Raw genomic sequence first — 26660 nt, forward strand, 5'->3', positions numbered from 1 at the left:
CAGTGGTCGTGGGCTAGACTCTGTGGTCGCAGTCTGAGCTTGCTTCATGGAGGCAGAACTCAGGTACCAGGCGCTTCCTGGGCACAAACCCAGGTCCAGCTGAAGACCAAAGGGTGGGGGCTCCTTCCAGATGATCTCTCCTGGGAGGGGGCAGCTCCACCAGGAGGTGACAGCTCAGTGGTGCCAGGCAGGGCAGGGATGGGCTTCCCCTGGCCTGCTCACCTGCCTGCCCCAGGCTGTCTGCAGGCCAGTTCTCTGAAGGGAATTCAGGGGCCTCAGGACCACACACAAAGGTGTGCAGACAGTGGAAGGCACTGGGGTGTCTAACTGATCCCTTGGTCCTATCCCAGAGGCTGTGGCACTGCTGGCCAGCTCTGAGGACCGAGGAGGCACGCAGGGGACGGCTTGCTCAGAGACATGCATCGATCCTTTTTGCGGCTCCACCGAGCAGGTTTCCACCTGGAATACATGGGACTGGGGAACAGAGACCCCCTGTCCTAAGGAGTGGGCAGTGCAGTAGGAAGCCAGCCCCTGACTGAGAGGAAACCCCTGTACTGGACACAGGGTAAAGAGGAGGAAGGAAGTGGCCATGGGAAGAGCAGGGGAAGGCAGCAGAAATGGCGTGTGTGGTGGCCCTGCGACAGCTGGGAAGAAGGGCCATGTGGCTGGAGAGTGGGAGGTTAGAGGGAGAAGGGTGCAAGAGTGGGGGCTCTGGCTGTGACGAGAAGCATGGATTTCCTGTCGGGCGATGGGAATCCTTAAAGGGTTTTGAGCAGGGGATCACAGTCTGAGCTACATTCTAGGAGCAGTCACAGGGGTGAAATGATGTGGGCGAGCCTGCTCTGGGCAGCTGTGAGGTGGCAAGAGCGGGTAGCAAGGGGCAACCTAGGTCTCAGCACAAGAGGTGCTAAGGCAGGACAGGAAGAGGGCCAGGAGCTGGCTCAGGCCAATGTCTGGGGAGTAATCGTCTGAGAAAATGGGGGCGGGGGTGGTGGTGGTGACACACACCCTGGTCTGGAGTTTTGCTCTCTCTCTCTCCTGGTTCCTTTTGAATCTGCATTCAGGAAAGGTCCCTAAGAGGCTTGCCACATGCTTACATCCCGCTTTCTCATTTCTCCATGTGTTCCAATTAATCCAATTTGGAAGGTATTTTTACAGGTGAGTACCAAGTGGGAGTTTAAAAGTACTTGTTTTGCAAGTAGATACCCAGTTCCCTGTCATCCTTTGTTGGATGCCCACACTTCCTCACTGATGTACGCATTATAAAAGCGAAGACACGGGCTGATTTCAGGGTGGCCACGCGGCCTGCAGAACTGCACCAACAGCCCAGTGCCGGCCACCGCAGACGTCAGGGTGCCTGGGCCTGCCGCTCTGGCCTGCGGTTTCTCCGCATCACGGATCACCTCGTCTTGGGGCCCGAAAACTCCCTTGAGGGCCGGGGTGCCCTCTGGACTTGTGGAACTAAGCAGCAGTCACTCTCTAGGGCTGGGGTCGATGGCCAAACAGGCTGGGGTGTGGACTCCGCTTCAGTCGCCCTGGCCACCGCTCAGAGACCCCCAGCCCAGGCCTGCGGAGCCTGTGCGCGCTGGCTTCAGTGTCTCAGAGCTGGTTCCCAGCGCTGCGCTTGCAGCAGACTAGGAAAGCTTGTCTGGGAACTTCCCGTCCAGGCCGCCTCGCCAGGGCAGGCGCAGCCCGGCGGTTGCGTGTGCCGGGCAGGCAGGTGTGCAGGTGCTGAGCGGGGCAGGCGCGGCCGGCGGGAGTGAGCATCGAGGCCCGGCCTGGCAGATACTGGTGCAGGGCAGGTGCGGCGCGGGCAGCCTGGCTCCGGGAGGGAGCGGGCGGGGCGGGCGGGCGCGGCCTGCAGCCGCCCGCGTGGTGCTGCGCGGCGCCCGCGCCGGGAAACAGGAGGCCGCTGGGCCGGAAGCCCCGCCCGCGCGCGCGCGCCTGTCCCCGCCCGCCCGGTGGAGCGGCTGCTGGCGCGGCGCGGCGCTGCTCGGCACGGCGGCGCCCGGGCGCAGGCGAGCGGGCAGATCAGCGGACGGCGCCCAGGCCGCCCCAGGCGCCGGGCTCGCGGCGGAGCGCGCCGGACTCGTCGAGGCCCGCGGCCGCCCGCGCCTTTCAATGGGCAGCTCGCACTTGCTCAACAAGGGCCTGCCGCTCGGTAAGGCCGCGCGCGCGCATTTCCGGCCGCGGGGGCGGGGCGGCGGGCGGGGCCGCCGGCTTTGTGTGCGAGTGCGCGTGCGCGTCGGCGTCCGCGCGCCGCCGGGCCGGGGGCGGGACCGAGGGCGGGGCCGGGCCGGGGGGCTCCGAGCGCGTGCGCGGGCTGATGTGTGCGAGTGCGCGTGCGCCGGCGCCGCCGTCACGCCCGCCGCCCGCGCAGGTGACACAAAGGGGCGCCGGACCCCGACCCTGCGGACCCTCGGCCCACGGGCCTATCGCATTCTGGCTCCGTGGCTCCCAGTCGGACCCCCGGGTCCTGGCTTCCCCAGACGCACGGTGCCCAGACCGCGGACCCGAGGGTCCCACTGCCCAGACCTCCCGGCCCCACAGACCTCGTATCCCAGACCCCAGGTTCCTGGCCCCCCCCCCCCCCGTACCCCGGGTGCCCGGTCCCCACCAGACGCCCGGCTCCCCCAGGTCCCCGGGGGAGCTGCTCGACCCCGACCTCAGAGCTCCGCTGCCCAGCGGGCGGGCCGTCGGGCCTCAGCCCCCAGCCCCGTCCGTGCTGCTGGGGCCACAGTGTGTCGGTGAGACGGGCTCCTCCGCTTCGCCTAAGTCACTTCCTGTTGTAAATGCCCCCCCAGGGCCCTAGCGGCCCGGGGATGTCACGTACTCGAGCGGCACAGGACGAGGTCAACTCCACACAACTCGCTTTGAAAGCAGTGAAAGGCCGCGTGCGTCCCGAGGAGGAGCTGCGTTTGGCCGGCGGGGACCTGTCCCTGCCCTCGGGGCCCGGGGCCTGTCTCCTACGGGGCTCCCGCCGGTGGCCGCGATGCGGCTCTGCCTGGACGTGAGCGCCTCAAGCCGCAGGGTTTCTGCGGGGAGCAGGCGCCGCGCAGGCGCGTCGGTGGTGCTGGCTTTACAGCCGGCTCGGTGCTGCCATCGGGGTGTTTCATCCGTTTCTAAAATGTGTAAAATTATAAGGTCTGGCCGGTGGGGAGGGCAGCCCTTCCCGCGTGGCTCTCCGCGGGGCAGCTCGGGCGCAGCCCTGTGGCGCCCTCGCGGTCCCACAGGTGGGGGCAGGGCCCACACGGCGGTGCTGCCGGAACACACTGCGCTCCCTCCCTGGAGCCAGTCGTTTCCACCTCAATAATTCAAGACATTTGGACCCACTTCTGTTTATCACAAGGCACCTGCCCCCCTCGTGTTTGAAAGATGTCAAACCAGGGCCCTGGCCGGTCTGGGCAGCACGGGGGAGGGGAGACCAGGGCCGGGCCTGTGGGGGAGCAGGCTGGGTTGGGGACCCTCTGGCGGGAGCGGGCCTGACGGTGGCCCCGTGCCTGCTGGCTCGTTCTGCCGACTGCCGGTGGCCATCTTGCACGTTCTGCGGGCCTCGTCAACTTGCAGCCAGCGCGGGCTGGGGCCTGCTCGTGGGAGGGCTGTGCGGTCTGCCTGTTTCCCCGCACCCTGTGGAGGGTCCGGCAGCCCCCGGCTTCCCCTTCCCAGCCCCCCGCCCCCCGCCGGTGCCCTTGGAGCCTGCAGAGTTGGCGCTGGGGGCCTGTGGGAGGGAGCGGCTGTGACTGCACCTGAGCCAGCCCGTGGAGGCTGGAGCTGTCTCTGGCCTGCGCACAGCCCTGCCCTCTGCCTGCCTGCTGAGGAGCCAGGGTGCTGTCTCTGGGATCCCCGAGGGACCGAGCCAGGGGAACCTGGCAGGGAGCCAGACCCTGCACAGCGATGCTCCCTGATTGGTCAGGACAGACCGACCTTCGGGTTGGGGGAGGGGAACCGCCACCACAGAGAGGTGCACAGCTTGCTTCTCTGGTGAGCTGACCGAACTGCAGGGTCAGGTCGCAAAGGGGGGCCCAGGGCCTTTTCTTCCCATTCTCCAGGACCCCTCCATTCTCCTCTTCAAAGTAGCAACTTCATTTGTATCAAAACATACTCAGCAGAAAGCCAACCCCCAGCATGGTGGGCAGGCCTGCCCTTCCATGTGGGGCAGTGGAGCCCACCCACGCTTGCGAGCTCCTGTCACATAGTCTGGGGACCTTAAATGTTTTCTGAGCAACCCCAGACACTAGTGAGCAGTTCTCTGTAGGAGAAGCCCTTTGGAGTTCAGAGGTAGGTCTGTCCTTGGCCCCCCACCAGCACTTGGTGGGGGCTTCCTTTGGGCCAGCAGTCCCCAAGCAGAGTGTTGGGCCTCGATGGGACTTTTCTCTGCTGACGGTTTGTCACCTGTCCTTGGCGTTTCCTGTGTGAGCAGGCGCTGGGGATGTCCTGTTTGAGTAGCAGGGGCCCAGCTCGTCAGTGCTGACACCTTTGGCCTCAGCCCTGCTCTTGCCGAGACCCCCTTCCAGGTGGGTCCTGTGGCTGACGGGGGCGTCAGAGGTGTGGTGTCCTGAGCTTTTTATCTGGTAACAGCTCTCCTAGAAGACTCAGTTTCCCCACTGGTGGCATGAAGGAGGACTGCTGGCCCTCACTCTGGTCGCCTGGCTCAAAGCCCAGGGTGGCCCTGACATCGCAGTTTGTGCAGGTGAAGTTGACCCATGCCGCACTTCCCCGTGCCCCCAGGACAGGAACTCACTCCAGGTCAGGGACCATCCCGTCCAGAAGCTCAGCTTTAGACCAGCCTATGGGCCACACCGTGGCGTGGGCCTCATGTGGCAGCTCCGATAGGCCCGGGTCTTGTGAGAGGAAACATCCACTATCCTCCAGACCTGGAAAACTCAGGGGCTTGTCACCATGCGGGACGAGAAGAGGTGGCTCTTAGTGCTGTTGTTTCTGCCATGTCATCCTTAGGGAAGGGTCCCTTGTGTCCCCTGTCAGCCCTGGAGCCAGGATGGGGGAGGGTGACAACCTGGTGGGACTGGAGCCTGGGACCCTTCGGAAGGAATCCCAGCGGACCAGTTAATGGGGGGCGGTGCTGCATCCCGAAGGGGGGCCCTTTTGGGACGCCCCAGGTGTGGACTGGCCTGCCGTGAGGTGGGCAGGGTGTCCACGATGACGCGTCGGGCTGCCTGTCTGTGGTAGAGGCTGTGTCTCCAGCTGGCTGGCTGCTAACCGCAAGGTCCCTGAGTCTGACCCTCGAGCCCCTGCAGCAAGGTCTGGCCCTGGTGGAGGTGTCCCTCCATGGGCCTCTGTGCAGCAGCTGGGAGCCGTGGCATTCTGATGACCTAGCATTCTTTGGGTGAGGATAAGATTCTCGCTTTAGGATTCTGAGTGTGGGGCCCGAGCAGGTGGGGGTAGGCCAGTTACTGAGGAAGTGGGGACTCGGCCAGCTGCAAGGGGAGGCAGAGCCGCCGGGGGACGCCTCAGCCTGTGCCTAGGGCCTGGCGTGGCCCAAGTGGCATGGACAGGGATGGTCCAGTGTGGTTCTCAGCACCAGCAGGGTCCTCATGACACTGGTGCCAGGGACCTGTTGGGATTAGTCTGTGGGCTCGGTGCCTCCAGTGAGCCTGGAGCGTGCCAGCTGCACCCTCAGGTCCCTCTGAGATTGACTTTGGAGAGCCGTGTGGTGCCTGGATGCTGGCGGGAGCTGCCTCTGGGTGAGGGCCTGCCTGGGCCAGCCCCCTGGGGCCTGCAGTCCCTTCCCTCGCCCCATTCGTTTCCTGTAAATCAGCAGTGTTGGCCAGTTCTAGACTTGCTGGAAGATGATGGAGCTGGTGTGGAGCGTCCGTGTGCCCTGCATGCGCTCCTGCTGGTGTCTCTCGAGTGTGGTACTCGAGTCACAGCTGAAGTCCTGACCACCCCTCCCGTCCCGCGCCGCCTGCTGCGTGGTGAGCACATGGCACCAGTGTGTCATCCACCCGTCCTGGAGCTCTGTGCTGGCATCAGTCGCATGCGTGTTGGCCCCGTCTGCTTCAGCTTATGGTCCTGCCTGACCCGCTGCCAGTGTGGCCCAATACCTTGGGGACTACAGGGCCTGGCGCCCACCGGCTCGTCTGTAGCTGCGCCTGCTCTGCATTCTGGCCACGTCGCTGAGTTCCTGGGGTACAGATGTGCACATGGGGTCACGAGGCGCGTGTGGACACGGTGCATCTCAGGTGAGCTGGGGGTAGAGTGGGCGTGCGTGTCGCCCTGGTCAGAATTCACTCACTGCCACGCACCTGTTGGGCCCAAAGCCACTTGTGTGGGCGCGCTAGGCGCAGGTGGCCCCACGGAAGCCAGGTGCTGGCAGAGCCAACACCCTGACCTCACGGGATCCTGACTGTAAACCAGCACACGTGGCCATCTCTGCCTGTCCCCTGGTGCGACACCAGAGTAGGGCAGGAGGTACTGAGAGGCCAGGGTGGGAGCTGGAAGGAGGTGAAGCCAGGAGGATGAGCAGGGAGCCTGGGAGTGTCAGGTACTGGGAGGCACAGGGGCAAAGCCGTGGGCAGGTGTAGCATAGGGCAGGTGCAGCCACTCTAATGGCACCCCATCCCCCAGCCTGTGCAGGGCCCAGGTGTAGGGAGAGTGGGATGGGTGAGAGCAGGCACAGGGGAAAACTGGAGAAGCCTTTGCACTCAGAGCCCCAGGTTGGGCTGACCAGGGGAGGGTCTCTACATACCTTCCAACCTTCCAACCTTGGGCCAGCCTCCTGCAAATGTGAGATGACCCGTTCGTGCTCCCTGCTGGCCCCTGTTGCTGAGGGGACTGAGTCACTGCTTTGGGGAGTGGCCACCCACTCCCCAATATTGACCCCGACCAGGGTCGCCAAGGGGGCGGGGGTTGTCCCTTACTGAGGGTATGTTTTGAGAAATGCATTGTTAGGTGATTATATCATTGTGTGCACGTCACAGAGGCACTGACACGTAGACAGACAGTCCAGCCGGCTGCACGCCTGGGCGACCAGCCTGTGCTGCACAGAACAACCCCAGCTTAAACCAGCCCAAGAGAAAATGATGAGACGAGAGCTGTGGTACATGAGATGCAGGGGACACAGGTGGACGTGGTGGACATAGCGTGGGGAGCCAGGGAGTACACAGGACGTGGTCCCCGAGTCGTGCCTGCTGACCACAGGCCATGGTCCCACAGCCGCCCCCCGCTCTTTTTACATACGGGCCCTTCCTGTCTGTGCCATGGGCTGGCCTGGCTTGGCCTCGTCCTCTCTGCCGCCTCCCGTGCCCGCATGGCTCTTGTGTCATTATTTTGAGCACTGGAATCACAGGGCTTCTACTTGGGTTATTTCTGAAATGAGGTGGAGGTTCGCGTTCTCGCCGTGAATGTCCCCTCAGCACTGGAGTAGAAGGTGTGTGTGATTGGTCACGTGGTCCCGTTACCTCAGGCGCGGTTGGGTGGTCGAGCTCCCGCATTGCACACCACGGCTGGACTTGCTCACAGCCCCCCGCCTGGCAGAGGTCCTGGGTGCAGGCACCGTGGCTCGGGCATCGGGCTGGCGGTGAGAGCCACGCGCCCTGACTGTCTGCACGTTGGGCCTGGGGGTCTCCAAGCCCTGTGCAGGCCGGCCTTTGAGCCCGTGTCCTCCGGCGTCCCCTCTGCTTGGAGACTTGGGCCAGGCGTCGGCAAAGCAGAGCTTCCTTTTGCAACTGTTTTCACATACAGGTTAACTGGGCCCCCGAGGAAGCTGGTCCTCTGCCAGGGCTACTCGGATGCTCGGGACCTGTGTGCAGTGCCAACATGTCACTGTCACATGTGCTGCTGAGCCCTGAGCCCCTCGGAGAGCAGACACTCTATGCCTCGTGAAGGCCTCGCTGACCCGTCGTCAGGCTGGCTGGTTGGCCATGTGGCCCTCGTTGGCTGGAGGGGGCACTGCCTCTGCTTTGGAGTGTGTGGCAAGTTTGGGAGCACAGGAAGAGACAGTGGCTCTGCGTTCGTGAGCCGTGGGCTGCTGGTCTTTCGGGGTCACAGGCCATCAGCAAGAGGGAGGAGCATGGCTTTCCTGCGAGGAGGCTGGGCTGTGCACTGGCTGCTTGGAGGTGCAGGCCTGGGGCCCAGAGGAAGCACCGCTGAGCCAGCCGAGACCTGGGGCTCATGCAGCTGCCGGGGGTCATCACCTGACCGAGGCCGGAGGCCTGTGTCCTTGGGGGGCACCCTGCTGCCCCAGACCCATCTTGTGGAGATCAGGGTGGGGTGAGGCCTGCCCCCAGGCCAGCACCGCTCTGCTTTGACCATCCGGTGCCTCCCCCCGCCCCCGCCCCGCCACCTGCTGCCTGGTAGTGAGGGGCTAAGGACCGTTGCTTAGGGCCCCTGGAGCTTCTCTGGGGTGAGCCCTGTCACAGAGCAGCCCCCAGGAGGTCATGTCTAGGTTTGTGGGGTGACAGCTTAGGGCTGTAACTGAGTGCCTGCTTTATGCAACGAAGTTAAATCAAAGGAGTGTCTGTCATTTGTAAAGTGAAAACAGTCAGTTTCCTGTGTCTTGTATCTTCTTGAGCCGAGTGTGGCTGTGAGTGTGTCTGGAGAGCTCAGGGCATCCAGTGCTGCGGTGGAGCCGCTGTCCTGGCGGCTTGACGTCAAGCACACACCCAGAGTGGGCGTGGTGGGGACAGGCGTGCTGATTCTGGGTGGGCTGGGGACAGCCGCAGGGCCCGTTCTGGACCCGCTGCCCGCCTGCCCAGAAGAGCTCTTGGCTGTTACTGATGAGGAACGGAGAGAAGGGGCTCTGGTGCCTGCAGCTGAGGGACAGTCCCATCTCCCTGCAGCAGAGGGGGCACCGGTCTGGCCAGCACCAGTTCGCGGTGATACGGGATCCAGGTGTGGGGGGTCCGGTCTGGCCAAGGCAGGGGGCCTCAGTGTATATGGCTGCCTGGGACTAAGAAGGAAGCTTGGTGTCTGCTGGGGGTCTGGTGTCCGGGACCCCTTCCTCCAGCTGTGTGGCTCCAACGCCCTCTGCCAGGGCCTGGTACTGCCCACCGTGGGGAGAAAGGCCTGAGCCCCCCACTTCATTGGCGGGGAGCCATGCACCATGTTCCCTGTGGCCAGGCGTCCCCAGCCACCTGGGAGCCGGCAATGAGGGGTCAGTGTGGGTGTGTGACCCCAAGAGGGAATTGAGGGGAGAAACTTCCAGACATCGAGGCCACTGGAAGGTGACGGCCCCCAGCAGCACACCTTAGACCTGCGGGGGGCAGTTGGCTGGCTTGGCAATGGCTTCTCTAGCCGGCCTCATGAGCCTGGGCCTGGGTGGGGGCTGTGCGTGTCTGAGGGCCTGTCCCTGGCCGCGGTGCGGTCAGCCACCTGGTGTCTGTGATGGCAGCTCCTACTCAGTCTGATGTCCAGCCACCTGTCAGGTCAGCACTTTGGGGAGAGCTGTGTCTGAACTCAGGGCCTGTTCTGGTGGGGCACGGCTGGTACTTGTGCTGGCCTGGGGAAGCCCCACTTTGGGGTCTGCAACCCCTCCGCCTGGTGGCCTCATTGGAAGTCCGCTCTCCCTGTCCAGTCACAGAGACCCAGGAAGCTATTGGCAACATGAGATAGAAGCTTCCAGAACCGGCCGCAGACCACTCCCAATGCACTCCTGTCCTTGCTCCTAGTGACCTGGCCTGGTTTGTGGCACTGGTGGTGTCTGTGTGGGGCCAGAGCCCCGTGGTGGGTCCCAGGTACATAGCGGCGACGCGGGGCTGGGCCCTCAGGATAAGCCTCTCGCTGTGTACCCGTCTGTCACTCCCACGCAGGGTAGGGCTCTGGTTCCAGGCTGGGCCAGCCCCGCGGCTGCAGGCATTGGGATCAAGGATACAGTGGGAAGCTTTGCCTTCGAGGAACTTCTGGAGTTTGTGAGTCCTAGCCGACCCTCGATGGTGTTTTAATGTGTCTCTTGTGTTTAATTTTTAGTCAGACTCTGACCCCGGCACAGGCTTCAGTGGTCGCTGTGGATCAGGAGCCTAGGAGCTTTGGTTCGAGACAATTAAAGACGTGGGCTGAGGATCCAGTGACAGGACGCGGTTCTGCCTGGGGATTCTGAAGATATAACGCTTTGAAAAGTCGAATTCATGGTCGCGGAAGCTGAGCCCATAGTAGGCAATGTCAGGTTGGTAGGGGCTCCTGGAGTGTGAAGCTGCTCGAAGCCCGTCCCTCAGAAGCAGGCGCTGCGCCTGGGAGCACGGTGGCTCTGTCCCCAGTCCAGGGTGGCCTGCGTGTGCCCCGGGTCAGGACACCTGATGCGACTGGTTCCTGCATTTCTGGGAAAGACGCCCGATGCCTGGTGGTGGGTGGTAGAGCGGGCACAGGCCTCACTTTTGCCGCCGTGGTTGGTTTTCGTAAAGAGGTTTCCTTGGGGGGTCCTCAGGCCCCAGATGGGGACCTGCTGTCCCTGCTGGCCACCCAGCTCACAGGCCAGCGTCACATTTGTTGTGGTTGTTCTCATGTGAACTCAGGGCTGGGTGAGCATCTTGCTGCCAAAACCTGTTCCTGCACCAACCTCGTGGTCGCAAAGCCCGGTGCCCCCTGGGGAAGAGTGGACCGGTGACCAGAGGGCCCTGGCACTGGTTGGGCAGCTGGTGGCGTTTCCCGTCAGCTTCTCACCAAGTCACCGTGTCCTCTCCAGCCTATGTCCTCACCAGTCCCAGTGGGGCCTCCCAGCGTCTTCGGGTCCCACTGGGCAGCAGTGTCCCTCTGCCACCTGCTCTCTGCCTGAGGTCACTGGGGACCCTGAACTTAGTTCACGTGGACTGATCGATGTGTTTGTTAGGAATTGAAGCCGAGGAATGCTGAAAGTAGGCGCTTATCAATTCACTTACAAACAGCAATGACTGACCCCTTACACACAGAAAGAACGCAGACTTAAATGAAAAATGACTGTTCTCCACGTGAAGCTGCAGAGACGGGTGGCACTGCACGTATTCGCATGGCTCTGCTGTCCCGCTGACAGCACGTCCCCACCATGCCCAGTGACAGACCGTGTGGCGCACGGAGGGCGAGCCTCGAAGCACAGTGCTCGCTCAGAGGGATGATGGGGGACCTGACGTGAGGTCTGGCCTTGCGGCCCCCGCACCGAGGCTGCTGGCATCTCCATGTCTTTGCTGTGGTGAAAGCAGTGTGCGAGCGGCGCGCCCGCAGGACGACTGGCCGTCATGGGCGGCTGGGGTGCCCACAGTCACCTGCCTCTCGGCTCTCCTGCGCACGGTGGCTGCCTGCGTGCTGGCCGCTCGTGCCGAGGGGCCATGTGGGCATCCCCTGGGCGAGTTTTTCCCAAGGCCGTGGGGATGGGTGGGGCTGTTGCAGCCTGGCACAGGGCACAGGAAGCAGCTGGCAGCTGCCATCCTGGGTGCCACCTGAGAGAAGCTTGTCTCCGCCTTGGCCCACAGCGAGGTGCAGTGGCCCTTGCACTGGGAAGGAGCTGGTTTCAGTGACTCTGTGTCCTCGTGTTGTGGGAACACGGGCTCTGCTGCGTCCCAGGGTTCCCGGCCTTTCTGCCTCTCACGCTTTGGCTACACCATTGCAGTGCGAGTGACACCAGGCCCTGGGAGATGCTCCCTGTTGGGGGTTCTGGGCAGGAAGGACACATGGGGTGCTGTCCTCGTTGCGTGAGGGTCTGCACATTCCAGTGTTGAAATGGTGACAAGCCTGCAGGGCTGCAGGGACCTGCCCTTCCACCGCAGGCCGTCTCGGGCGCCCTGCGCCCTGTCGGGGGTGGTGCTGGCCACCATGTCTGTGTCCACTCAGGCGTCTGTAGTCGTGCAGACGTGAGTTTGTTTTCCATTTTTCCTGCTTATTTTTAGCTTACTTTTGACAATGATCCAGGTGACTGGACATTTAGAATAGAGTGTTCCCAGGGGTCAGCTGTGTTCGGCCCCGATGTCGGCGGCAGGGGCAGTGGGTCTTACTGGGGGACCAGTGCTGCGGCAGAAGGCTGAGCATCCGCTTCTGTCATTGCAGGCGTCCGACCTCCGATCATGAATGGGCCCCTGCACCCCAGGCCCCTGGTGGCGCTGCTCGACGGCCGGGACTGCACGGTGGAGATGCCCATCCTGAAGGACGTGGCCACGGTGGCCTTCTGTGACGCGCAGTCCACACAGGAGATCCATGAGAAGGTAGCGGCATGCAGAGTGCTCAGGGAATGGGCCGGGGGCGGGGGCCAGGGGGCGGGGGGCGGGAGCAAGAGCGGAGAAATCTGGCAGGACTGTCGCCGTCACCCGGCCTGTCAGGAGGTGGCTTCTTGAATCATCTCCATTATCTCCAGTTTTTTCCGAGAAAGTAGAGCCTAGGGATGTGGGCGCAGTGGCCAGTAGTGGAAGCTGATGGGTTGTGCCCTCCTGGTCAGCATGGGTGGCCTCAGCAGTTGCCCAGGAACCTGCAGTCAAGCCATCTGCAGGTTTGGGCAGCTCTCACGATTCGTGTCTGCTCAGGAGGTGACAGGGTCCCCACGATGTGAAGTATGTTAACCTGGCCTTCTGTTTGTGGTCACAGCCAACTAAGTCCTTCAGGACAACCTTTCCACTGAGACAGGTGAAGAAGCTTTGGAAAGGTTTGGACAAGGTTTGGAAAAAGCTCATAGCATCCGAGAGGCTGGACTCAGCAGGGATGGACAGGCCCTGGCAGTGTGGGCCCAGGCTGTCTGCAATCCTGGAAGAGGTGGCTTTTGGCAGCCTTCTTGAGGACGGGACCCTGCTGACTACCCCTAGTTTGGGTTGAGACCCTGGAGAAAAGATGGACTGGAACCAGATGCGCCCTCGACAATGCGCCGTCCAGCCTATTGCGATTGGCATCCAGCCTTGAGCTTGGGTCGTGGGCAACCCCGCACCGCCATGTCCCAGGCAGAAACCAATGGAACAGTCCTTTTAGGAGGAGGATACCATCGGCCTCCAATTACTTCTCTAAGTCTTTTTCTAGTGCACTGTCTGCCCCTAGTCACAGGTAACCAGGCAGAGGAGGAACGAGAAGTGTGAGTGTAAACCAGCAGGAAGGACTACAGGAGTCCCCAGGGCCAGGGCACGGTTGTGGCCAGTCACAGCCAAAGAGAAAACCAAGCTTGAAAATTTGATAAGGAACTGATAACCATGAAAAGTGACAGCAGATTTGGGTGAACATTTGAGAGGCTCTAGCGCTGAAGAGTAGCAAAGCTGAAAGTGACAGTTCCCTGGGTAAGAAGGGGGACAGGTTGAGGACACAGAGGGGTGGGGGTCGGGGCCGCCAAGTGGCGTCGGCATGCTTCTAAGGGAAACCTTGGAACGAGGGAGGGGACGGGCCAGAAGCAGCATGTGATGGGCAGCGGTGAGAGTCCCCAGAGCTGATGGAGCCGACGGTTGTGAGGTGAGGAACGTGCAGCGGCACTTGGCAGAGCCATGGGCAGCCGGGAAACGCCTGTGGTTTCCTGCAGAGCTGAGCACGCGCCTGTCACATACCCACACGGTCACTTGGTATTTTTTCGAGAAATGAAGCTCATGTCCTTAGAAAAGGCAGCACACGGGTGTTCACAGCGGCTTCATCCTGATGGCTGGACCGTAAAGAAGCCGACGGCTGAGCAGGGCGGTGCAGGGCCGTGGGCTGACCAGCATTCTGCAGCGAGCGCTGGGCGGCGCTGGGCCGTGGGTGTGTGCTCCTGCTCCCCGGTGAGCGTGGGGTGGGGACAAAGCTGCCGGCGGCTCAGGTGGGATGCACACAGCTGAAGTGCTAACGTGTGGGTGGTGACAGGCAGTCCTCTGTCCTGGGTCCTGTTGTGGTGACCCGTCAAGTGACATGTAACATTACATAGAGCTGCCAGCACACACATGTAAGGAAAAGGTGGGGAAGTGGGCCAGGTGCCCATGCGCCCTGTTCACGTGCGAGGCTGTCCCTGGGGAGCTGGCAAGGGCACAGGAACCCTCTGTACGATTTTGGCAGCTTGTGGTGAGTCTTAAACTATTTCAAACTAAAAAGATATTTCTAAAAATACGAATATGTGGAATGAAAAAGTGCAGATAGAAGTTTCTAAAAATCATAAGCAATATTAAAACAAGTTTTGCCAATAAATTTGAATACTAAGACAAAACAGATGGTTTCTTCTAAAATTGTGACGAACCAAACCACCTCCCCGAGCTACTATAAAACCCAAATCAGTAAGTTGACACCCCAAGGAGGGGCAGGGCAGACTCCACCCCCACCCCAATACACAGGCCGACGGACTCACAGCCCCCCTCAGCCCTCCAGTCACCCGACCTGCTCAGGAAGCACAGCCACTGGCCTGGTACGGGACACACTGCCCCTGGGGACAGCCTGATGCCTGGGGTGGTGTCCTCAGGTCTGATGCAGCTCCTGGCTGCAGTGAGCAGCGGGCAGTGAGATGCCAATACTGAGACCTGGGAAGAGCCTGGGAGTTGCCGCTGTGATGACTTGCAGCTGAGCAGACAGTCCGGGAGGACAAAGGCTCAGACCTGGGTAGCACTGCAGCCGCGGCCCGCAGCAGTGTTCCCCTGCAGTGGACAGTCCTGGATGAGCGCCTCCTTAGGACAGTCCTTGCCTAAGCCTTGCTGCCAGGGTGGCCCCGTGACGAAGTCCAACAAGTGAGAGGGAAGCAGGATGCATGTCGTCTCCCCTTCTTGCTGGCTGGGGACCAGATGTGACGGCCGGAACTTGGGCAGCCAACTGGAACGTGCAGGGAAGCCACTTACCGGGGATGGCAGAGCAGCAGCACAGGAGCCCAGACGTGAGGCCCCACATGGAGCTGACCCGTGGCCCTGGCCCCCCATCTGCAGGCTGTGGCATGGGCGGGGCCCAGTGGCTGTTGCCAACATCACTGTTGATCAGGGATTTCTGTCTCGTCACAGCTCACTGCATGTTGACATTATCTAAGTGTTACAGACGGAGACGTGTCATCGCCATAACATGGTGAAGAACTTCCAGAGCTAAGTGCAGACTCCACGCCCCTCCTGCCAGCCGAGGATGAGTGTCGGGGCCCCATCCGAGTTCCCAATCGAACCAACGCTGGGGGTGGGGAGTTACCTACAAAGGTCAGACAAGAATCAGACCAGCCCCACACTGGGTGCTCTTAACGCTTCTGGGGAAAAAGATTTTCAACCAGACTGCACCTCTGAGCGAACGGCTAATCCAGGGGCAGAGGCAGGTTTGCTGTGTCACTCTTGGAAAGCTCCTTAAAGATGGGCACCCATGAAGTCGGAGGCAAACATGAAAAAGGAAGACTCGGTGCTTTGTCACGTCGGCCGGTGGGGGCCATCCCTCCTCCCTGGGGAGAGCAGCCAGCCAGGAGTAGGCGCAAGGGGTGCTGGGGGGCACTTATGCTGGTGGGGGTGCTGTCGGAAGTGAAGCGCCCTGTCCCAGAAGGAAGGTGCTGTGGCCGTGTAAGAAATGAGATGAAAGTCCAGAGAAAACAAACAAGCTTCATAGTGGTGGGGTGGCAGAGGGTGGCTGCTGGACAGGCAGTGAGTGGACAGGACACAGACCCCGAAACAGCCCCACCTGGGGGACCCAGGGAAGTGCAAAGTGGCTTTCAGGCTCTGGGCAAAGGACTGCTGAGCCCGTCCGGAGAGCATCAGAGGAAACCCAGGAGGGATGTGCTCACTACTGGAGGTCAGGACAGACGTGTGCTAAGTTCTACAGACAATGGCGGTTTGGTTGGAAGGCAGGGACAGCCAAGCGCAGAAGAAACGAGATGTGAAGCAGGTGAGAGAGACTGGGTGTTTGCCGAACACGTAGCAGCAAAAGGTTAACAGTAAAGTAACTAATGCTCCGATCCACAGGAAAAAGATAAATCAGCAGAAAATGGGCGATGGAGGGGGCTTTTGGCCCAAAACAGCTCCTGCAGGAAGCAGGTGACACTGTCCCCACCCCCAGGTGCTCAGCATACCCTACGCTGCGGGAATACTTGCAAGATGGGACTCAGCTGTGGGGCCTCCTGAAGAATCCCCCCAGGCGCTGGATGCAAAGCCCGGGCCATCACCGCTGTTTGCAACCATGAAAGGGAGTCCAGAGGACCTGCAGGAAGAGAGGACCTGGTGGCTGGACGGCGCGGCCGCGGTGGCCTCCTGGGCCAGGGTGGGGTGCCCGCTGAGCAGTGCTCACATTCCTGCTGAAATGCTTCCCCTGGTACCATGGCACTGAGAAATATGCTCAATAGAAAAAAGACGTGGACACAAAAATAGTAATTTATCAAGAACACTTGTGGACAGCTCTCACTCAGAGATGCAAATTAAAGCTAAAATAACAGATGACCACTTGCCTCCATCGCATGGCGCATCTTAAGCTGAGTGCCCGGCGGTGCCGGTGGGCCCTGCGGGATGAGTCACCTGGACGCGCTGGCAGCAGCTCCCAGGCCCTCAGGAGGCTGCTCCAGTCCACCTACCCGTTTCCATTTCAAAGAACATGTCTTCAAGGAAATAAACACATGCAGGTTTTCACTGCAGCGCAGCCCACACTGGGAGCAGCCCCAGCGCCCTGACAATGGGAGTGTCCACACCAGCCGTGGGCCATCCACACTGAGATGGAGCCCAAGACAGTCACGATGTGAAGACTTTACTGCCAGAGCTAAATGCTCAGGATTAGAAGTGAGCCGCCCCCTCGTGCGCACGGGCTAGTCGGTCTGACCTCCGCACGCTCAGCAAGGGGCCCATGTGTCCACCTGCCCAGGCCGCAGACCAGGGCTCCCCTCTGCTGCCTCCCTCTCTGCAACCTGTCAGTGTTGAGGCCAGGCTCTGCTCCTCATGCCCACTCCGTGCAGCCACCTGTCACTCGTGGCATGGCTGTGCCTGTCCACAGTGGACACCCCCAGATCTCTGCACCCTCCACGACACCACTGGCTCTCGTGGCCACTCCACTGCCGGGCCACACAGCACATAGAGGCCAGAGGGGTCTTGCTGGGGTCCTCGCCCCCCGTGGCCCCCGCTGTGTCCACCTCCCCTTACGCTCCTGGTTAATCTCCTCTGCCTCTCACGGGCACTGGCTTCTGCTCCCGTCACACGCAGAACCTCGCCCTGTCCACTCCAGGTCAGGCCAAGTCCAGGCCCCAGAGGGGTGTGTGCCTGTGGGACCTCGATGCCCTCCCGGGAGGCCAGGGAGAGATGTTAGGACATGGGCAGTGAACCAGCCAGTTGAGTCACGTGTCCACTCAGCAGCTTCCTGGCTTCCAGGAGGGGGATTCCTTGGTCTTCAGTGTGGGAGCAGAGGCAGGTCCACTGCCCTCATCAGAAAAGTCCAGGCAGGCCCCTCTGCCCTGCCCCTCAGCCGTCTCTGCCTCGGCTGTGTCCTCCAGGCTGCCTCAGAGGGAACCGTCTGTATCTATTCTGGGTGACCGGCCACGTCCAGCTAAAACAGAGGCTGTTGCCATAGGAGGGGCCGAGACGGGCAGTTAGCAGGCTCACTGTAGTGCTTGCGTCCCACACATTCACCCAATCGGCCCGAAATCCAGGCTTTCCCCTCAGCTCACACAGGGTGCCTTGGGTCCAGCCAGCTGTGCACAGTGGGTCTCGGCCTCCTTTGTCCACGAGACCCAGGGTCAGCACAGGAAGCTCAGTCTGGAGGCGGAGAGAGGGGCAGACAGCAGTCATGGGTTCCCATCGGCCACTGCGTTTCAGTGACGTTGAGATGTCCTTGATTACAAGGCCCACTGGTCTGCCCCACTGGGGAAGAACAACCCCGTCCTCCAACTATGACACATGGGTTACATCCTGCCTCTGGCCTTTCCAGGAGGGGGGCTCCAGTGCCATGGTTCCCCTTGGTCTTGAAGATCGGACACTGGGGGTCCTCTGCCCCTGCCCCCCTCACATCTGGTGGTTGCCAGAGCGTGTTCCTGCAGACTCGACAGCAGCTCACCACCCCCTCGAGACACAAGTCCCCACGGAGCCAGGCGCTCCGGGAACCAGGTGCACTGGCTGCTGGGCCTGTGCAGACGTGGGGCCCGACGCCTGCGAGCGCGGCTGAGGCCCAGCGCGGTTCTGCGTGGGGTGGCTGTGCACAGGCCCCGCCCATGGAGGTTTGTGCCCCCAGTGGGCAGTTTTACAAGAAAAGTAGTGTGTCCATACATACATGTCACCGAACTCTCGGGAGACGCAGGGACTGACCCACCTGGCCCTGTGGGCTTCATGGGGAACGGCCTCGCCAGGCCACGTGACACCGCCGGTCAGGCAGGCCTGTGCTGGAGACCCAAGGCCATGTCACTGGGTCCCGTGCTGACTGTGCTGCCCTGCACGCCCGCAACCCCACAGCCACGCTCCCGAGGGGCAGACAGCGCCCTGATGCCCAGCTGGCCCCTGGGGCCCCTCGCTGGCCTGTGCACATGGCCGCACAGAGCCCAGTCTGGCTGGACCGCACCTCCACGGGCTGACGTGGCGGCCCGGCCTTCTGTGTGGTCAGGACAAGCAAGCAACATGGCGTATGTGTCGTCCCTCCGTGTGTGGGATGAGCACGATCCTTTACCGAGTTTGATCTGGCGATGGGCTGCTGTGATTTCTGCAGCTTTATTCGTGGCTGTGCGGGCTTGCTCCTGTTCTGGTGGCAGTTTGTCAAGGGCCCTGCAGCCGTCTGCCCCACGGGCAGGGTCTGGGGTTTGTTCAGACTCGTCCTCCCAGTGCACAGCATTTAACACCTGTCTTAGCGGCTGGTGCCCATGCCCTCCTGCGGTGCCTTTTCTCAGTGCCCTTTCTGTGCTGGCGGGAGGCAGGGAGTCCAGGTTTCTGTGATGAGGCGGAGCTGATGGTCAGTGGGTGGGACCAGGTGGCTGAACCCCCGAGAGCCGGCAGCTGGTGAGGAGGCTGCAGGGTCCTCGGACGCGCCAGCCAGGGCTGGGCTGGGTGGGGCCTTGCCCCGGCGCTGACCCCGCGCTGCCCTCACTGCAGGTGCTGAACGAGGCGGTGGGCGCGCTCATGTACCACACCATCACGCTGACCCGGGACGACCTGGAGAAGTTCAAGGCCCTCCGGATAATCGTCCGCATCGGCAGCGGCTTTGACAACGTGGACGTCAAGTCCGCTGGTGACTTAGGTAGGAGGGCTCCGTGCCCCGCAGCTTCCGGTCACTTCTCCTGGGCGTGCCCTTGGGCGTTTGTGTTGTCTGTTGATTTTACTTTATTTACAATGAGGAGCGCCCTCTGCAGCCGTGGGTGTGGCTGAAGGTGACGTGCGCGCTGGGTTCAGTGGGTGTGCGGTGGCTGTGGCCCACGCAGTTCCCCTCTGGGAAGGTCATGGTCTCAGGTCACAGCAGCTGTCCTCAGAACACTGCCCGGGGCCCGTGTCCTCTGTCTTGCGGGCAGATGGCACTCTGATCTCAGCTTCTCGGGCAGCTGGCACCCCTGCCTGGGGCCGAGGGGAAGGACATCAGCCCCGGCTTGCATCCAGCATGTCCCATCGAGTTTCACACGTCCCTGTCCATGAGACACAGTGGGAAAGGCAGTCATGTTGTGAGCTAGGATCTGCGTGAGTGTGTGCACATGTGTATGTGTAGCTACATGCATACACGTGTGACTGACACTGAAACAGCAGCTTTGGACGGCACTGTCCTGGGCACAGTCTCCTGTTTCCTTGATGTTCTGTCTTCTTTCCAGCCTTCAGTGCTGGTCGCAGCCCAGTGAGGCGAGGCCATGCCCTTGCCAGGGCGGTATAGACGCGCACCAGTGCTGCCTGTCCCCTGGGGCCGCTGGAGGAACTGGGGTCAGATGGCCCAGTGTTTGCCTGCTGCAAATGCAGGCAGTGTTTGACCTCATCCTGGGCAAGCCCCTCGTGCCCACCGCCAACTTGCACGGCCAAGGCCTCTCGCCCCCAGTCACCTGTCCCTAGGCAGTATCCCCGGAAGGTACCTGCAGTGTCGGGCTGTGGCCTGGGCACTCTGCAAGCCGGGTGTCCTCAGGTCCTCAACTCTGTGCACTGAGGTGGCCCTCAGTTTCTTGGTTTCACAGGCTGGATTCTGTTTCAGTAGGGACCGTCTGGGCAGTGCCATGCGGTCATGTGTCAAGGCCTGGCCCATGGGGACATGGAGGTCCCCAGGACCTGTTCTAACGTCAGGCTGCACTTGTTCCCAAATCTAATGGAAGGAACAGCTTGGTTCCCATTCAGTCTCCCCTGTGCACCTCCCTGACTCTTGCATTTCAGGGGGAGCAGAGTTGTTTTGGGGGGGCAGGAGGATCCTGGGTCCTGGGTCCTCATATGCAGCCCTGTTTGTGTGTCGGGCACCACCTGGCCATCAAGCGCCTCCTCCTTGTCAACAGGAGACACGAATGTAATCATGCAGGCTGTTGGGGACAAGTGTGAAGGGCTGGGGCTTGGGGCAGAGGTCGGGTACAAAGGGGGGAGGGCTGGGTCCGTCTTGGGCACAAGCTCAGGAGCAGCATCAGCTCAGGGCGGGAACCAGCCTGGCCACGTGGAGGCAGATGGGGCACCGGGCTCGGCCTGGAGAAACCTGGGCTCGCTCTCGTCCCAGGGCCACTGTGCTGCTGCAGTGACGCCTGCTGAGGGGCTGCGGGGCCGGGAGAAGGGGCAGTGGGGGCTGTTTGTCTTGTGTTCTCGTCCTCTGGCCTTTCATGGATAAAGCGCCAAGGACGGGCTTCGGTGACGGCCCACGCATGTCTTGTGTCCCCAGGCATCGCTGTCTGCAATGTGCCGGCGGCGTCTGTGGAGGAAACCGCCGACTCCACCATGTGCCACATCCTCAACCTGTACCGCAGGACCACGTGGCTGCACCAGGCGCTGCGGGAAGGCACGCGGGTCCAGAGCGTCGAGCAGATCCGAGAGGTGGCTTCCGGAGCCGCCAGGATCCGTGGGGAGACCTTGGGCATCATTGGACTAGGTGTGTCACCCTCTGCCTCACCCCCTGCATGGGCTCAGTGGACAGTGAGGCCACCGACTGTGCTGCAGGACGGCCCCCCCGCCTGGGGACAGCGTGGGGAGGAGGGGGCTCTGCCAGAGGCTGTGCTGGCCCGTCTGCCCCAGGAACACTAGGCACGGACCACGTGCACACAGACGTCACACAGGTGCCCAGGGGTCACGCACAGGCTCAGTCACACACGCACACCCTGCGTCCTCCCCCCACACCGTGGTGATGGCTGAGTGGATGAGGCCTTCAGGTGAGGGCGGGGGTCCTGGGGTGTTTTTCCCACCGTGCCTGCCAGGGCCTGTCACCAGCAGCTGCCCTGGCTGGAGGGGCTGCTCACGCCCCTGCCGTGCACCTGTGCACCCTTACGTTCAGCCTCTGGCTCACTCCTGGGCCAGATGATGCTCGGGGTCTAGCACACAGTGGGAGAAGCCTGACCCACAGCCCGTCCTGTACACTGCCCGAGTGTCCACTGAGCGTCCATCTGCGCTCCTGGGGGTTCCTCCAGCCCCTGCCCCTGTCTGAAGCCCTGTCCACTGTTTGGCTGGGTGGGGGGGTCCCAGGGCTCTGCCTGCCCTGGTGGCCCCACACTCAGCACAGGAGGAAGACACCTTGGGGCCCAGAGGGCTTTGCTCCCACCCTGAGTGGTGTGTGTGCACGCGTCTCCCTGGGCAGACTGGGCCGCTGAGGCAGGAAGGGGCCGCAGCTGCGGTGACACCAGTCTCCCCGGCAGGTCGCGTGGGGCAGGCGGTGGCACTGCGGGCCAAGGCCTTTGGCTTCAGCGTGCTCTTCTACGATCCCTACCTGCCGGATGGCACAGAGCGGGCGCTGGGGCTGCAGAGGGTGGGCACCCTGCAGGACCTGCTGTTCCACAGCGACTGCGTCACCCTGCACTGCGGCCTCAACGAGCACAACCACCACCTCATCAACGACTTCACCGTCAAGCAGGTGGGAACGGGGCCTGGGGGTGTCCTGCTCCAGCCAGGGGTCCTCCAGGTGGAGTGGGAGCCACACAGGCCTGAGCCTGCGGCCGGCCTCGGGGAGCTGGCAGAGCCCTGAGCAAGGGTGGGCCTGGCCAAGAGTGGGCAAGTACGATGTCTCTGCCTGGCTCTCCTCCCGGGCGGTGGGTAGTGAGGCCTCTGTTATTTACTCTCGGCGCCATCTGTGTCTTCCAGATGAGACAAGGGGCCTTCCTGGTGAACACAGCCCGGGGCGGCCTGGTGGATGAGAAGGCATTGGCCCAGGCCCTGAAGGAGGGCCGGATACGTGGCGCAGCCCTGGACGTGCATGAGTCAGAGCCCTTCAGGTGCCTCCTGGCGGCACCCCGGGTGGTACCGGGCCAGGCACTTGCTCCAGTTCACGCCCCATGCCAGCCGTGCCCATGGAGAGGCCCCCATGCCCACATGCATCTCCAGGCCCCAGCCCTAGGCAGCCAGCGGTCCAGGGCACGGGCGTACTCGGGCTCTGTGTCCAGCCCACAGTCGTGTTCCAGGTGGACCTTCCTCCTGGGGCCCGGCCAAGTCTTAGGCAGGCAGCCAATGCCGGGTAGCCTGCACCTGACAGGGACGGTGAAGGGCTCAGAGCTGCCGCGCTCCTGCGCAGCGCCCAGGCACCGTGTTGATGTGCAAGACTGCTGGCCCCCACGTGGCCACATCCAGAGGCCCCAGTTGAAAAGCCCATTCAGGGCAGCAGGTAGCCTGGGAAGGTCTCCTTCCCGGAGGCTGCAGTGGTGCCAGGAGGGCCTGGGGTCTGAGAGCCCGCAGGGGGCCAGGGCTGGCCCCTCCCCACTGCCGCCAGCAGCCTGTGTGCAGCTTGACCACGTGGGGGGCCCACCAGAGGGGTGTGGGGGTGGTTCCAGGCAAGGGTGGGTGCCCTCGCCTGCCCAGGCCATGGCACCCTGACCTGCACTGTGCCGTCCATAGTTTCAGCCAGGGTCCCCTGAAGGACGCCCCCAACCTGATCTGCACCCCACACGCAGCCTGGTACAGCGAGCAGGCGTCCATCGAGATGCGCGAGGAGGCGGCCCGGGAGATCCGGAGAGCCATCACAGGTGTGACGCTGGGGACACCGGGCGGGCGGCAGGGTCCCTCTGGAGGTGAGCAGTCATCAAGCAGCTGGAGGGAGGTGCTGCGTCCTTTTCATTTAGCCAAGTCCATCCCGCACTGGCACGTGGGCAGGGAGCGGGGACAGGCCTGCCCTGAGCCGGCATCACAACTGAAGCAGACCCCAAATACAGGTCAGCCCTGGTGTCGGTGGTGACACAGCCAAGCTGACCCTCAGGTCGAGCAGGTGTAGCACCGCCTTCCTCACTCATGTCATTTGCCCATGGGGGGTTTCAGCACGTGTGTCACTTGCCCAGCTCACGCCCCATGCCAGCCGTGCATGTGTCAGACTGCACTTGTAAGCCTCCTGGGTGGGGCCCCGTCCGCTGCTCGCTCACATACCCAGGCCTAGCAGCCCACGGAGCTGAGGCCACTGAGCCCCGAGGGTGACTGCCCAGACACACAGGACCTCAGGAGGGAGGGGGAGGCACAGCTGGGGGCCCTGCAGTCTGCGCTGCCGTGGGCGTCCGCGAGCCGCCACCCTCCTCGGGCCCCTGAATGGCAGCTGTTTAACACAGCGCTGCCCTGTCCACCCCTGACCTCCAGGCCGGGTCCCCGACAGCCTGAAGAACTGTGTCAACAAGGACCACCTGACAGCGGCCACCCACTGGGCCAGCATGGACCCAGCTGTTGTGCACCCTGAGCTCAATGGGGCGGCCTACAGGTGAGCAGGCGGGCCAGGGTGACAGCGGGGTGAGGGAGGCCTGTGATGGCTGCAGGGGGGCAGGGGTCCAGCCTGGGCTCTCAGGCCTAGACGTGTGCACTCACGTGGGCCCCAGTGGATGCAGACGGTTGGGGTGTTAGAGCCCCAGCAGGGGTGGCTTTCCAAGCCTGGTGGACACAAGACCACGTGAGTGGAGGCAACGCTAGGAGCAGGGGTGCGGGGTACGTGGGAGGGGGCGGCAGGGCTGGGACGGGTGCCTGCGGCCTCAGGGAGCAGCCCCCTGCGCTCCTGGGCCCCTGCACTCAATGATGTGGCTCCAGAAGGGGCCTGGTCCAGGGTCCCCCTGCTGGCTGGCCTCACAGGCCGTCCCTCCTCTCCCAGCAGGTACCCCCCTGGCGTGGTGGGCGTGGCCCCCAGCGGCATCCCGGCCGCAGTCGAAGGCATTGTCCCCAGTGCCATGTCCTTGTCCCATGGCCTGCCCCCTGTGTCCCACCCGCCCCACGCCCCTTCTCCTGGCCAAACCGTCAAGCCCGAGGCGGATAGAGACCACGCGAGTGACCAGTTGTAGCGTGGATGGAGCTCGGAGCCTCGGCGCCGGCGGGGCCACACCCTCGGACAGGCGTGTGGAGGAGGCACCCGGGCGCTGGCGCTCCACAGACTGTCCAGGCGCCCGGCAGTGAGGTGGCGCGGCCTCCGCCACGTAGTCCCGTCCCGAGGGCCGGCGCTGCTGTGTCCTGTGCGTCCTCGTTAAGCAAAAGAAGTTAGTAGTTAATTCTATCATGAATGTTCTTGTCTGTGCACAGTCTTTAGAACATCACAGAGGATTTGTTTGCTTAGCTGTCAACAAAAAGAAAACCTGGGGAGCATCAGCAGGTCACTTTCAGGTTATTTTTTCCTTTTGTACGTTGGAACGTGCCCGGAGAGAGGCAGCTGGCAAACTTCTCAGGACAATGAACCCTTCCCGTTTTTCTTTCTATGCCACACAGTGCATTGTTTTTTCTACCTGCTTGTCTTATTTTTAGAATAATTTAGAAAACAAAACAAGGCTGTCTTTCCTCATTTTGGCATGAACCCCTTGTTCCAAACGGAGACGGCTCGCAAGCGGCCGGAAGGGCGTGCTGCAGCCCTGGCCGCGGCGCCGTCCTGCTGATGTGGTAGCTAGCAATACTTTGGTTAAATCATGTTTGTGACTGTAACCATTTGTATGAATTATTTTAAAGAAATAAAAATCCCAGAGAGCCGGCGTGCCCAGTGTCTGTTTTAGCGGCTCCGTCTCACAAAACACTGCCAGGTCTCGGTTCTGGCTCTAGTTGACTCGGGGGCCAGAGCAGGCAGCCCCAGACACACGTATGTGGATGTGGGCAGTGGTCCCTGTGACCTGGGCCGCAGGGGCGCAGCAAGCGGGCAGACGGTGCGGCGGGGGCTCTCCTCAGTGCTCTTCCCTCAGGCGCGTCTGTGACCTGGGAGGAGAGTAGAGACTGGCCCCACACTTGCAGACTGTGCTCCACAAGACGGGCCACTCCTGCAGCTCCGCAAAGCTGGTTTGTCCTCTGCAAACGACAGCCGCGGGTTTGCAGGGCCCTCGGAAGCCCCATTGGTGCCCACCAGCAAGCCCTGTGCACGTGGCCATGACTCGAGCCTGTGCCTGCTGGTCTATCTACTGGACAGGGTCCCTGGGCAGATGGCGGCAGCAGCCCCACAGGCCTACACTGCCCCCCCAACCCCAAGCCACCACCTGTGGTGCCAAGGGGGTACCTCTGAGGTTGGACACCTCTGCCCCCTTCAGTCTTGTGCTTCGTGGCGCACACCCTTTAGTGCTCTTTCCAGCACGGCTCTGCTGGTGGAAACACTCCACAAACACCTACTTGTGGGAAATTTAGGGAGAAAATACCTTATTTTGTCCCCACTTGACACACATTATTCTGTCGTCTCTCAGCCTCTGTCCTTGAGAGCTCGGCAGTCTCCCCGCTGCTGCTTTCAGAGTCCTCTCACTGAGCTCCTGTCTGCCGGCGGGTCTGTTTCAGTTATTCCAGAACTCACTGCACTTCATGAATTGGTGAATTCATATCTTTACTCATTTCTGGAAACTTCTCAGCCTTCTGTCTTCACTTGTTTTCCCTTTATTCTCCATTTTCCCCTTCAGGGATCCTGAATGGCAGTAAAATATATCATCTAAAACTGGAAAATAGCTAAAGTGATTAACTTAGAAGAAAACTGAAAGACTGGGGTACAAATATTAGAAAAGAATAAAGGCTGAAATTAGGATAAATCTATATGTATCTCAAGCAACCAGCAAAGGAATGACAAAATAAAATTTAAAACCATGGACAGAAACAAGATACATAAGGTTGGAATTAATCAAATAGAAAACATAGGAGAGAGGACCAACAAATTCAATAGCTGGTTCTTTGAAAAAGTTAGCAAAATTGAACAAGTCTGTCAGATAAAGAAAGTCAGACAAGGACAACCATTATCAGGAGCCAACAGGACAAGCTTCACAGTCCTGAGGTCGCTGAAATGACAGGAGACAGCGAACAACTTGATGCTGACAATTTAGAAGAATTGGAAAAAAAGCACCTGCCCAAAACTGACACAAAACGTGCAAGGCTGGCCCGCCGTGGGGACGGCGTGTGATGCCACATCTCCCCTTGGGTCCAGCCACTAGAAGTGCTGGGTGCTGGTGGCTCACAGCGGGGTCCTCTGGGCATTGTCCTCAGCCACGGAGAGCTGCCTGTCCTGGGAAGCCAACACCCAGCAGTGAGCTGATACGTGGCGCAAGGATCTGGCCCATTGGCTCAGCTGAGGACAGTTCGGAAGGGCCGCCCTGGCTCTGATGCCCCCTCGGTGCCTTGGGCAGTGCTGCTGAGATCGCTCCTTTGGGAAATGCCGGTCAGAGCCCGTTTCCCGGGAGCCCACCTACACAGCCCATCCCAGCGCTTCCTCTCCTGGGTACATTCCCAATGAACAGCACTGACAGACCAGAAGACGTGTGTGTGTGTTTCCAGCAGCTGTCATCGTAAGGACTACAAACTGGAATCGTCCTATCGACACTAGAACGGATGCCAATTGTGGTT

The 26660-nt window shown here is 61.7% G+C and overlaps 1 protein-coding gene across 5 annotated transcripts; it reads left to right on the forward strand.

Moving 5' to 3' along the window:
• The first annotated feature begins 1938 nt into the window (after positions 1-1938).
• CTBP1 (C-terminal binding protein 1) lies at positions 1939-24829 on the forward strand. Of its 5 annotated transcripts, none has more exons than XM_074320060.2 (10): positions 1940-2161; positions 9925-10120; positions 11968-12122; positions 18855-18999; positions 20590-20796; positions 21554-21768; positions 21996-22126; positions 22743-22870; positions 23469-23586; positions 23968-24829. In XM_074320060.2, exons 2-10 carry the CDS (start codon positions 10114-10116, stop codon positions 24152-24154), a joined length of 1293 nt encoding a protein of 430 aa, XP_074176161.1. In that variant the 5' UTR covers positions 1940-2161; positions 9925-10113; the 3' UTR covers positions 24155-24829. The 5 variants fall into 5 exon arrangements, with proteins under 5 accessions (XP_074176150.1, XP_074176159.1, XP_074176161.1 ...); XM_074320066.2 differs by lacking the exon at positions 1940-2161 and adding an exon at positions 2816-3093; XM_074320063.2 differs by lacking the exon at positions 1940-2161 and adding an exon at positions 6182-6200.
• The last annotated feature ends 1831 nt before the right edge of the window (positions 24830-26660 follow it).

This window comes from Rhinolophus sinicus, chromosome 1 (assembly GCF_057876585.1).
Source record: "Rhinolophus sinicus isolate RSI-liver-muscle chromosome 1, RSI-T2T, whole genome shotgun sequence".
In the NCBI taxonomy this organism is placed as follows: domain Eukaryota; kingdom Metazoa; phylum Chordata; class Mammalia; order Chiroptera; family Rhinolophidae; genus Rhinolophus; species Rhinolophus sinicus.